Here is a 12,887-nt window from a genome sequence, read left to right on the forward strand (position 1 = left end):
AGTTATGAAATCAGACACAAAAATGTAATTTCTCTGAATAAACACATCTTTTATCAAAATTTATCGAAATAAATATAGGAAAAATCCCAAAATATAGGGGGTAGCTACAATCTGAGAAACATGGTCCCAATAATTTAGTCAGGAGACTGATTCAAGGTTCAGATCCCTTAATGCTAAGTTTACTTTTTGCGTATTTCGCCATATCTCGACAGCTTTTTTAAGCAAAATTGAAAATTTTGTGCACGCAACTATAAAATTCATTTACCCAAAGATAATTCTATGAAAAAAACTTATGAATTTCAGTAAATATTCATTATTTTATTTAATAATAGATTTTAAAATGAAACGTATAAAAAAAAAATTTTCATCGTTTTATACTCAAACGCTTTCTGAGAATCTTATATATATTATCCATAAATTCGGTTTTATAATACTTTTAAATCATAGTGAAATGCAAGAAATTTAATTTTCAACTCAAAGTAGGTTTATATAAATCATAATTTCCAATTACTAAAACAGAAAAGATCAATGATTTAAGGCGATGTTTGAATTCAAAAGAAGTAATATTTTAAAGCCACTCAAAACATATGATTTACTAAAATGATTCGTTATGAATAGCGTAAATTAGTAAATATTTAAAAAGTACATGTCCTTCCCTTCAAATACTTACCTGTAACTGTTCATTTTTTTTTAACAATTTGCTTTGAATATCAAAAAAATCACAATGAAGAGAGACCATTAAAAAGAACGCTTTTCTGTTAACAAACGATTTCAAATTATCATAACTTCACCTACTTACGAAAATTGTCTCTTTCTTTTTTCAAAACCTACTCTCCCTTTCCGAAAAAAAATTTCATTCAAGATTTTGAACTATATATTTTCGAAAAATTACTGTGGCATCCTTTGCGAAAGTTATTTATTTTACTGCCATTTAAAAAAAATAACTTGACAGTCACGTGGGTTTTAAATTCAAGATTCCTTAACAACTTTTGAGTTTGAAAAGACTATAAAAGCTGATGCCCAATTCAAAGATTTCACAAACCACAGCTTCAGAGTACTCTTACGAACTCTTCCATATCCTATCCTATTTTATCTCAGGCACAAAGTTTTAAAAGAAAAATGCTTTCTCAGGTAAGATTTGAAATGTTTCTGCGAACAGCTTCAGTTAAAATATTCCTATCTGTCGTAATGAATATCCTCTCAAATTTTCTTTGAGTCTAACTATGTTATTTCTCTGAAAAAATAACCTAATTTTGCAATTATTTTATTCTGAAATTAATTGATAAAATAAATAAATTTTAATACATTGCTTTCAACTTTTTTTTAGTATTAATATTTCATTTTAATGACAAATAAGTAAGAAAAATAAACAAATGTTAAACTACAGATTTCTGTATTGAAGGGAACAAAAACAAACTTTAAAACTAATATTAAACAACTATTTTTTGCAAAAAAATAAATACCATAAGAAATTGATGAATTACTATTTTGTAAAGGATAAATTTTGCTAAAGACCTAATTTTATATACAAATATATATATTTATAGAATACATGAAATTATTGATATACGTAGCGAATATTCTTTTTTATATTAATCTGACGAAAACCATACAGATTACTAGAGTTACATTCAAGCTTATTTTTTAATGTATTTTGCTAAGCTGGATTTTTTTTATTCAAATTTCAAATTTTTGTGTCATTTTTAAGAAAAATTTGAATTAAAAAAAATTATTTCAAGTGTGCTGCTATGATAAAGCAAAAACAGCAACCCCGATAAAATGTAATAGACATTTGATCGAGGAATTTTTTATAACAAACATTATAAAAAGGTAAGCAGTTAAAATATAATCTGGAACTATGTGTATAAACATAAGTGCTGAAAAAAACATCTAGTGTTGAAGCATAAGTGCTAGGAATATGTTCAGAACATTGAAACAAATATATGGTGTTAATTTCTTTAAAATGATGAAACTATTGAAAAATGTTAATCAAAGGACTTGTAATATAAGACTTTTAATTAAAATCGAGTTTTTTAACCACAGGACTATTAGTGATATAAGAAATATAATCTGTTGTAAATTTATTAATTTGTTTTAAATGTGAAAATCTTTAAAGTATCTTCATTATAGGAATGATAAAAATGAAGTAAACACAATATGTCCATAAACATGTTTATTTGATTTAAACGGGGAAACCGAGTGAACTTATTTATCAAAGAACTGTTAGTAATGCAGGGAACATTGTTTATAAACATGTTTATTTGATTTAAATGTGGAAACTATTAGAGCGTAGATGCAAGATTTATTAAAAATCTAGAAATACTAATGCTTTCATTTGATTTAAATCAAACAATATTTAAAGTATCTTCGTGACAACATGACTAGTATAAATAAAAGAAACACTATATGTTCATAAATATGTTTGATTTAAATTTAAAAACCGTGCAAACGTGTTTACTAAAGAATTGTAACTGATATGGGGAATATAATGTAATCATGAATATGTACGTTTGATTCAAACGTGGAAACTTTTAGAGTGTAGACCCAAGATTTCTTAAAAATATAGGAAACAATAATGCTTTCATTCGATTTGAATGTGAAGATTACAAGAATATATTCCTTATGATTTCCGATTTAAAAAGAAGGCTACCGGAAATAAGCGCAGGAAATTTTTCGGTGGCAACGTTCTACCAAGAATCTTTGGAAAAAGTAACCTTTATAGGGAATATTTTCAAGGAAATCTCATGTGAGACGATTACATACAACCTAGATATTTTCCTCGCTGTTTTAAAAGCAATTATTCAGAATCGAAGATTAAGTGATGGGAAGAGAAACTTCTGAGTTAAATATTTTTATGAAATATTTGTTACATATTTTAACACCTATGATTTAGATTAGTTGATCACGGTGTTGTAAAGGAAATTTTTTAGCGGAAATATTTATTCTCGTACACTGATAGAAATGTTTTGGCACAAACGGTCAAATAGCAATTCATTTAATTGTTATTTTACTGTATTCAACAAAATCAGTCAAATAACCATAAAAAACATATAGCCATATTCAAACAGTTCATATAGCCATATTCAAGCAGTTAAGCTTGAAAAAAACATTTTTTGATTTTTTTTTTCCTAATACGGCTAAACAACCAGAATTCTATCCGCGCCATCTAGAGTTACCTTTTACTTTGCTCCGTGTAGCTAAAGGGCTAATTGGTCAATCTCATAACCTGCTGAACCGATGTTCGAATCCCTATGTTGGTACTTCAATATTTCTTTCATTCCTACATTACATGATGAGTCGGTGACCTTCAATAAAATAAGCATAAATAAACATCATAATCATAAATAAACATTATTCACGCATAGAATACGCAGCATCCAGCTCGGTTTAGTTTCATTTTTATGGTTTAGAAACTATGCTAGTTGTAAATGGCTTCAAAATCACATAGTTTTGTATTCTCTGTTTTTTAACCGAACAGTCATAAATGGCTTTCAAAACCGTAAAGATAAAAAAAAAATATATTCTAACCATAAACTTTTTGGCTGCGGGTAAGTCAAACTGCTGCCAGTAATTTCAGAACGAAAATTCAAATAGGGTATTATTTTAAATTGTTTCAATGAAATATTTTCTTTCTTTTTCTTCATCGCATAATCATTTGAAGAAGGGATTGAACATTTTTTAAAAATTTCTTTTGAATGATATTCGGTACTATTATTACCTACGGAAAAATAGCCTATTGACAATGTGGTTTTTTTTTAGTGAAAGTAGGAAATAAAAATACGTTTTATATATATATATATATATATATATATATATATATATATATATATATATATATATATATATATATATATATATATATATATATATATATATATATATATATATATATATATATATATATATATATATATATATATACAGGTTTGAAAAATAATATGTAAAATTTGTATAAAATGCAAAATATGTAATAAATTGAATTTTTTTATGATTATAAAAACATGTTATTTCATTTAAAATGTTTACCTCTTCAGATCGTCATCTTTGCTATTGGATTATTTAGTACAGTTAAAAGCTATGGGGTCGGCCCAACTGTATCTGGTGGTTATGGTGGAAGTATGGGAGGTTACGGAGGAGGCATGAGTGGAATGGGAGGTTACGGAGGAAATGCTGGAATTTATGGATCTGGTGGAGAAATGGTGAGATGATTATAAAATGATTCAAATTTCAATGAGATTTTAAGAGACATTTGTTTTACATTGATTTTTCTTGAATTATTAGTCTAAGCCTAAACCATACAACTTCAACTACCAAGCCAATGGAATGGGTGCAAACAGTTTTAGAACTGAACAGGGAGATTCCAGCGGGAATGTTCAAGGATCTTATGGATACACTGATGCTCAAGGACTGTACAGACAGGTTCAGTACACAGCCGGTGCAGCTGGATTCCAAGCTACAGTGAAGACCAATGAACCAGGCACAGACAGTAAACCAGAAAGTCCTGCTGATGTGAACATGATAGCCGAACCAGCACCTGCAGGAATACAAGAAAAATACACTAGACGAGGTAATGCAAATGACGATTTTGACTGAAATTATTATTACTTAAAGTAAAATTAAAGCTTTTCAATTGCTGAAAGCAATTATTATATTAAAAATGGTTAACTATTGAATTAGTTTACTATAGTTTATTTAGTTCAGCTTATAAGTTATCACAGTTAACTGCAAACTGAAGTTATCAGTTAACTGCAAACAGAAGTTGCATCATGGTAAAGTATAATAGGGAGTTTTGCTCATTCTTATACAATAAGTTTTTCGGCTGCTTTCAGCTTCTATGAATTGGCTCTCGCTCCTATTGCTCACACCAATGATTGTTAAACAAGTTACTAAGGCTCTTTACTCCCATGCGTCTGTTGTCAAAGTGGTAGCGTGTCGCACTTTCAGTCACAGATGCTGGGTTCTATGCTCGTGATGGGTAAGTTTTACTCAGCCTTTCATCCCTTCAGTGGGTTGATGAAATGAGTACCAAGCACGCTTGGGGACTAAACACGGCGTTCCGCGTTCGGATCATTTGTTCCTGCACCCCAGAACTCAAGATCAAGAAACCTGAGATGGGGACAGTAGGCCTTGCCTCTTTGAGGGCTGTCTCGACACTGAGTTTAATCTGAGTTTTGCGCGTTAAATCTAAGATTCCGAATAGCATTATTCTTGCGCGTTGCCGCAAGATTTCTATTTCGCAAGTAAATATTAAGTTTTTATTTATGAAATAAAAACTTAGTTCAAAAGGAGTAGTGTAACTACCAATTAGTTGAGTTTGAAAATTTGTAACTTGAAATTCGATTTTTTTTTATTTTTAGAATTCTATTTTTTCAAGACGATTTGATTTGACCGATTTTGTATCTTTTATTATTGTTATTATGATTATTTATTTGAATTATTTCTATTGCGATTATTTATCTCAAATTTTGTATTTTTTTCAATGAAAATTGCATTTTTTTAAATTATCTACCTTACAATTTAAAAGTTTTTCGACTATAATTAAATAAAATAATAAAAATAATAATAAATAATGAATATTTACTTAAAATTTTATTTTGTACGGAGTTTCCTTAGGAATTTTTTTTATTGTGAGCAAAAGTTTTCCGATTCTCTTTAAAAGCTCTCACGATATGGTGAAATATGTAAAAAATGGATTAAAATTAAAGTGTCCAAACTTTGGTCTGCTTTTCCCACCAAATTATTATCCCAGATTGCAACTATCTCCTATATTTTGGCGGTCAGAAATCCATATCCATTGAAAAAAAGTATATTAGTTCAGAGATAGTACGCTTTTGTGTCTGATTTCGTACCTTAAAATATCAACTGCTCCAATCAATAAGAATATTTAATATCACCACCTTGAGTCCTGGAATGCGAAGAACGTGAAGATTTCGATCCTTATATCAAAAGTTATTCAGGGTGGTCCGTTTTATCTTTTGCAAATTGCACATTCAACCGAATATACATTTTAGAAACATACATATTAGAAACTTTATGCTATTGTTGATTATATGCTTAACAAATTAATGATTTAGAAATTCACATTTTTTAGTTATTGGCAAAATTTAATTATTTGATAATATAAAAAAATTCAGCAGATAATTCTTTCACAATGTGTTTACTTCAATTATCACAAAGTTCTCGATAAATTAAACTTTTAATCATTAATCTCACAAAAATTTATATCTATTGATCATAAGAAAGTTTTTGACAGTTTAAAAAATTTTTCTATGGGATTCCGGGTAAAATATTTATCAGATTTTATTTATTCTGTTACTGATCGTGAGAAACTTCCCATTAATGAATTAAATGCTTTTGTGTTCTAGCTGGATCTGGAAGTTATGGAGGAAATGTTGGTGGAATGAGAAGGCAAGGTGGAATTGGTAGTTTAGGAGGTGGAATCGGAGGAGGGATAGGTGGATATGGTGGCATGGGAGGAACTGGTGGTGGATCATCCGGTCCATTTTCAGGGATCAGTCGTAGTGGATCAGGAAAAAGTATTCACTGATATAAAATGCCTGGCAATTTAACAAATTTTATTTTTTTGCAATGTTCTTATTTATATTATTCGCATTTTTGTTCCCAACCATTTTTATTACACTTAAGATTTTAATTCTTTGACATAAATTAATGACATTAATAATTAATGAATGAAAAACTAATTTGAAAAAAAGTAGTGAAATATCATAGTATATATATATATATATATATATATATATATATATATATATATATATATATATATATATATATATATATATATATATATATATATATATATATATATATATATATATATAACATAAAATATTTGTTTTTGAACATGGTGGCCAGTTTTCTTTTTTTTTTCTATGTTTCATTTGGATAGGAAAAAAAATTGATTCATTGATTCTTTGCAGCGCTTTCATATTTTATATTTAAAAAAATTGAAATTTTGAAATAGGTGTTTTTTTTTCACTTTAATCGCTAATTTCTGCTTAATGTGTTTTTTCTATATTGTTCGCTGTTTGTGGAATGGTTGACATGTAAATTTTGTTGTTTTTAAATGAAGGCCTTTATGTGTGGTCTGTAGTGTTTATTTGTGAACATAAAGTCTTCATATTGATCTCTTCTAATAATTTTTGAAGAATTTAATAAACTTTTTGATTGAAAATATGTTTTGCTTCGTATTTATAATTTATATTTTTAATTTTCGAAAAACCCGATGAAAATTACCTTTGAAAGCGTTAAGCGAAATTTAAAAAATGCAACGTAATTTCATTCAAATGATTGTTGCTAAATGATCGAATGAACTGGGAATTTAAACAATAAAATGCAAAAACTATCCTAGAAGAGAAACACAAGCATAGAATAAAATAGTTATAACAGCAAATAACATTGTAAAAAATATTTTGGTGTCAAAAACCATATTTTTGTGATAATGCCAATTCTGATTTTTTTTTAAAAAAAACTGGTAATTAAGACTAAACTTTACGACTTTTAATGTATATATATATATATATATATATATATATATATATATATATATATATATATATATATATATATATATATATATATATATATATATATATATATATATATATATATATATATATATATATATATATATATATATATATATATATATATATATATATATATATATATATATATATATTTCATATTTGGATTCTTAATTCTGATTTCTGATTGAATGTGATTATACGTCAGCTTCTCTTAATTTTATGTTTTAGTTTGTTCTTTCATTAATTGACACAATTTCAATAATATAGAAGCGCATGCATAGATTCGGAATATTATATTTATCAATTTCTTCAACATATAGTTAATAATTAATGCGAATACGTAGCCAACATTTTAAGTATCTTAAAATTTCTCAACGTCTTATATATCGCTTTAATCTTAAAGTAATTTTTTTAATTACCTGTCCACGTTTGTTTCTCAAAATTATTTTAAGAATTATTTAATTGATTTTTAACATTTCTCAAAATCTTATTCTTCACGCTACCACGTATATTATTTTTCCATTAATATACCAATCAATTGTTTTAGTACTGTAATTTAGGTTTTCTTTTAAAGTAGAATTCCCTTTTTAAATTATTGTTAAGTTTTTATCAAAAGAAAACTTACAATTTTCGCCAGCTAGCTGAGAATTAAATCTTCTTAAGAAATTTAAAATATTCTGCTGATCAAAATTATTCGATGCAAAATAGCTATTTACTACGCATACTATTTTTTCGAAAAATGAAGATAAATTATTTATGTTATTTATTGTTTCTTTTTTATTTGAGTACTGAAAAGTAAATGCCTATATGTGCACAGCAAAAAATACAACAGTTTGCTTTCTTTTTCAAATGAACAAAAAGTTATGGACATACAATTTTTTTTGACGTTCTAATCTAAGTTATTCTAGCTCGCTAACTTTAAGAAAGTTGCCCTTTTAAAAAGAATAATGAAGAAAAAATTTGCTTAAAATGTTGTTTAATATTATTTCTCAGCTTTAGCACAATTCAAAAAAATATTGCCACATCAGCAAAATGCTCGATATGCCTTATTTTGTTAAACATCAAATACTGAAAATTGTATGAAGACTCCAAAACCGTGGTAGTTTTAGAATCATCATCTCAAAAAATCATTTAATCCTCAAAAGTCATCAAATCATCTCAAAAAATTGTTCTTTTTCTAACTTTAGAATATTCTTAATACTGAATAAGATTTATTAAGAGATTTTTAGATAACAAATTATTTCTTAGATATAATTAATATGTTTAACAAATAGTTTTAGTATTCATTTTTTAGAAATTATAAATAGAAATTGTTCCCTTACTTCACCGTAAAAGAACAAGATTGTTAATGTTCCTTTTATGCTCAATTGAAAGGTGACAATGATTTAATTTACCTCAGAATTGAAATCTGTTTGGAGGTAACATTTAATTGCTTGAAACAGTCAAAAACAATTAAACTTATTAAAATTATTAGAAATTGGACTTATGTTTTCACTTTATTAAGAACGGCTGGAAAAAGGTGGAAAATTAGTGAAATGTCCAGTTAACCACCATACTTACTATTCATACATTTAATCATATAACTTGAGTTATTTCAGCAAAAAATAAAATAAAATGAAGGGTAAAATATAAATTCTATTGAAAAATGTCCTTAAGTATATACTAAAACATATCTAAAATAGATTTTAGGTCGATGTATAAAAAATATATTTTTCAAAGATTTCGAATTGGGCTAAGACGTTGACTTGTTCGAAACAATTGACTTGCAACTACTTAACTTTGCATTGTTTCATTCGACTTTTGAAATTTCACTAGTGAACGGAATTGTTTAACGTCCTTAAGAAATGTTTTCCAGAGCAGCAGTCAAAAAATAAATAAATAAATAAAGCAAAAGAAAATAAAATTAACAAAAATAAGTAAATGAATAAATAAAAATATGCAGATTTGAATTTTTTAGAAAGTTTGATGAAATATATATTTAGTTTTTTTTCTTTTTTCTAACAGCCATAACCATTTTCTTACGTAAAACTAACTTTACGTAGCATTAAATATTATAATTTAATACGCTGTGTCATCAAATGAATAATCCCCTGAAACTAAAGAGGGGAGAAGAAAATTTCATTATCTTCAAAAAAGATGAAAATGTAAATAAAAAGCATTTGAGCATTCAAAAATTCACACCAGGAGTCATTAATGCCTAGCGAGCATTGAGAATGATGATTTGTGTTAAGCTCGCTCAAAAGACTAAAGGACTCATTTAGACTGAAGCACCGCGGTAGATAAGTCTTTTTTCAAGAATACGATGAATCTATTGCTACACATTCTTTGCATCTTGAGGATGAATTTAATCTCTATAATGCAAAAATTCTTACCACCCTAGCCACATCAGCTCATTTTGATACCCGAGAATCTTGTTTTGTTCATATGAAAGTTGATTTTCTTGCTAACGATATTAGTTTCACACTATCTCTCTATGGACTGTAGAAATGCATTTTGCCCTGATTTGCCTTTCCCGGTTACAGTAGTTTTTCTAGTTTGTTTTTATTTAATCTTTTATTTTCTATTTCACTCTCAGAGTACTGTGGATTCATAATTTTCTTTTTTATCTTTTATTTATATTTTCTAGTTGCAACTTCACATTTCTTTTTAATATTACTTTTTCTGCATTCACGTCATGCCAGTTTTAATAATGGGCGTTTATTTTCTTCATATATTTTCAAGTCAATGAAATTTTTTTCCATCAAGTATAATGGATATTTCTTGATTGTTATTTTGATCAGAATCTTATGCCGAAAGAAGTAAACATCTGTAAATTATTATTTCAACAGGTTTCATGCGTTCCTTATTTTTAATTTTAATATTAAAATTTCACTACTTAAGATTTTGTTACCAGATTTTTAAATTTATATATTGAACTTCATTATTTAATACCATGGTAAATATAACCGTAATAAAACACATTTATCTTCTTAGTTTAGCTGCCACTATTACAGTTTCTAAAGGATATTACAAATTTTGTTTAACAAGAGACTTTCGAATCAGATATATGTACGTAATGATGGAAAGAATCATAAAATAGGTTTGTAATAAAAGAAATAAAACAAACAAATTATAATAGCAATATTTGATGATCATAACTGTTGAACATATTGGGCGACATTTTAATGTGAATTTACGAAAATCCATTTCAGAATGTATAAAAACATTCGAATGTTATTAGCAAATTATCTTTATCTAAAGAAAGCCGCGTAACTCACATACTTGGTAGAATGACAACTTTTTTAAAAAATGAAACATACAATATCCCTAAACATACATATTTCAATCTTTTTAGAATGTCACGTAACATTCACTAATTTCTTTAATTGTAAAATAAAAACCCTTCGTCGTAAATGAATAAAGAAATAAAAAAATTTTCTATAAAACCTTGTGAATGTGCGTTATAATTTCTTCTAGATATTTTACAATTTTTACGGGATCTTTTTCGTGATTTACCCTTCAACCCTGTATGTAATTAAAATATTACAAATTTGGCTTTTGTATAAAATCTTCATATGTAAAGAAATTAAAAGCAACTTGAATACAAATAATGCCTTATAAAAAGTTTGTGCGTTCAAATACTAAAATTTTTGAAAATTACAATTTATAAATCGGTTCAAATTATATTTTTAAAGGAAACGAAAACGAAATGGGCAGTAATCAACTGAAAATACATCTGTTGCCTAGAAACTTCAAGATATTTCTCTATCAACTATTTCAAAATAAAGCCTTTTCGACCGGCGCAAACACAAAAATAAAGAACAGCTTCAGTTTTTATTTCATTCTTTTTTATTCTCTCAGCTTAGTTGCTTAGCAACGGAGTATTTCTCTCTTGCCGATTACGCGGCTAGAGTATGGTTATATAAAATGTTTAATTCTTCTTTGGCGATAATTCTTAACCTCACTTCGGAACGACACCAAATATATGAAACTTCACAGAGCCCTAAATTTTGAACCAATTTTTTCCAACTTTTGCCCACCTCTTCTATTTTGAGGGTCAGGAATCCAAATGTGTAAAAAAATATATGTTTATTCCGAGAAAGTGCGTTTTGTGTCTGAAAGTGCGTTTTATGTCTGTAAATCAATTTGGAAGAAATGAAGTGAAGTAAAATAAAACTATATATATTCCGATTTTTCTCCTCTATTAGCTTGTAAACACTGTTATTCAGTGATTTCCTTTTATCTATTATTATTATTATTTTAATATTTTAAAGGTCTCCTGGCTGAACGGTATCGTCCACTTAACATTCTGCAGGCTGGAGGTTCGAATCTCACGTTGGGAGAATCTTCCTTTCTTTGAATCGTGCTACTTGTTTTTCTTCTTGACAAAGGCTTGTAAACCGTTATTCAGCACACAAACTTCTAACAAAACACGAGAAAAAACCAGCTTCATTTATGAAAAATGTGGTTTAACCTAAAGTGATAAAAAAAACAAATTTGAAAAAAATAATCAAAAAACAAAACGAAATACTCAGGTGTACCCGAGGTACTTTCATTAATGTCTCTTCTTCAGATTAATTGCTATATTTTAAATAAAATCATATAACCATTTGATGCTTTGTTCGCAAGAATCCATCATTAGAAGTTAATCATTTTTGTTTTTCATTTAAAAATAAAGTGTTTCATTTTTTTTTTTTTTTTTTATTTAGTTATTTTTATTTCGTATCATGTGCGTAACACAGCTTCTCATTTGTTTAAGTTGTTTTTGTCCACACTAGCCTATTGCATAGGGTTTGTGTTTACGAACTATGAAACTGATATGTATATCACTTGTTATTTATAGTGTGAAATTGTTGCTGTTGCTTTGTTTACATCAGCCCTTTAAATGCTGACTAACCATTAAATTGATTATTTAATGTTTTGTTATTTATGTTTTTAAAGAAAAGTTGTGTTTGTTTATATCATTCCTCGACAGATAAGCAAGGAAACTGCTTACTTAATGCATAGTTACATATAGAAATAAAAGTTCCATTTTGAACTGATCGTAAAGACTCGGTTAACACAAATAACACCGAACTTATATTCTCAATATTTGATTAATGGAGTTTACTTAAAAAATCTAGTTTTCTTCTAAAGTATATTTCTTATCAAATAACACATTCAATTTCTTATATTTAATTCCTTTTCTCATAAAATAATACATATTTGGAAAGAATTTCAATATTTTGTAAGAAAATTTTACCAATCGAGCATAACAGACAGCATCAATTTTTAATGATTATACATTCGGTTTTATAAATAATATACAACTTTAAAAAAGCATATATTTCGTACGTTAGTTTTTTATTTTCGGCTTAAATG

The 12,887-nt window shown here is 27.2% G+C and overlaps 1 protein-coding gene across 1 annotated transcript; it reads left to right on the plus strand.

Moving 5' to 3' along the window:
- Nucleotides 1-1,119: 1,119 nt before the first annotated feature.
- On the plus strand, nt 1,120-6,622 carry LOC110283503 (uncharacterized). Its single transcript, XM_043047751.2, has 4 exons — nt 1,120-1,131; nt 4,035-4,199; nt 4,282-4,567; nt 6,366-6,622. The coding sequence occupies exons 1-4, from the start codon at nt 1,120-1,122 to the stop codon at nt 6,545-6,547; spliced, it is 645 nt and encodes a 214-aa protein (XP_042903685.2). The 3' UTR covers nt 6,548-6,622.
- The last annotated feature ends 6,265 nt before the right edge of the window (nt 6,623-12,887 follow it).

Source organism: Parasteatoda tepidariorum, chromosome 2, assembly GCF_982258835.1.
Source record: "Parasteatoda tepidariorum strain Cologne lab strain chromosome 2, Ptep-v5.0, whole genome shotgun sequence".
In the NCBI taxonomy this organism is placed as follows: Eukaryota; Metazoa; Arthropoda; class Arachnida; order Araneae; family Theridiidae; genus Parasteatoda; species Parasteatoda tepidariorum.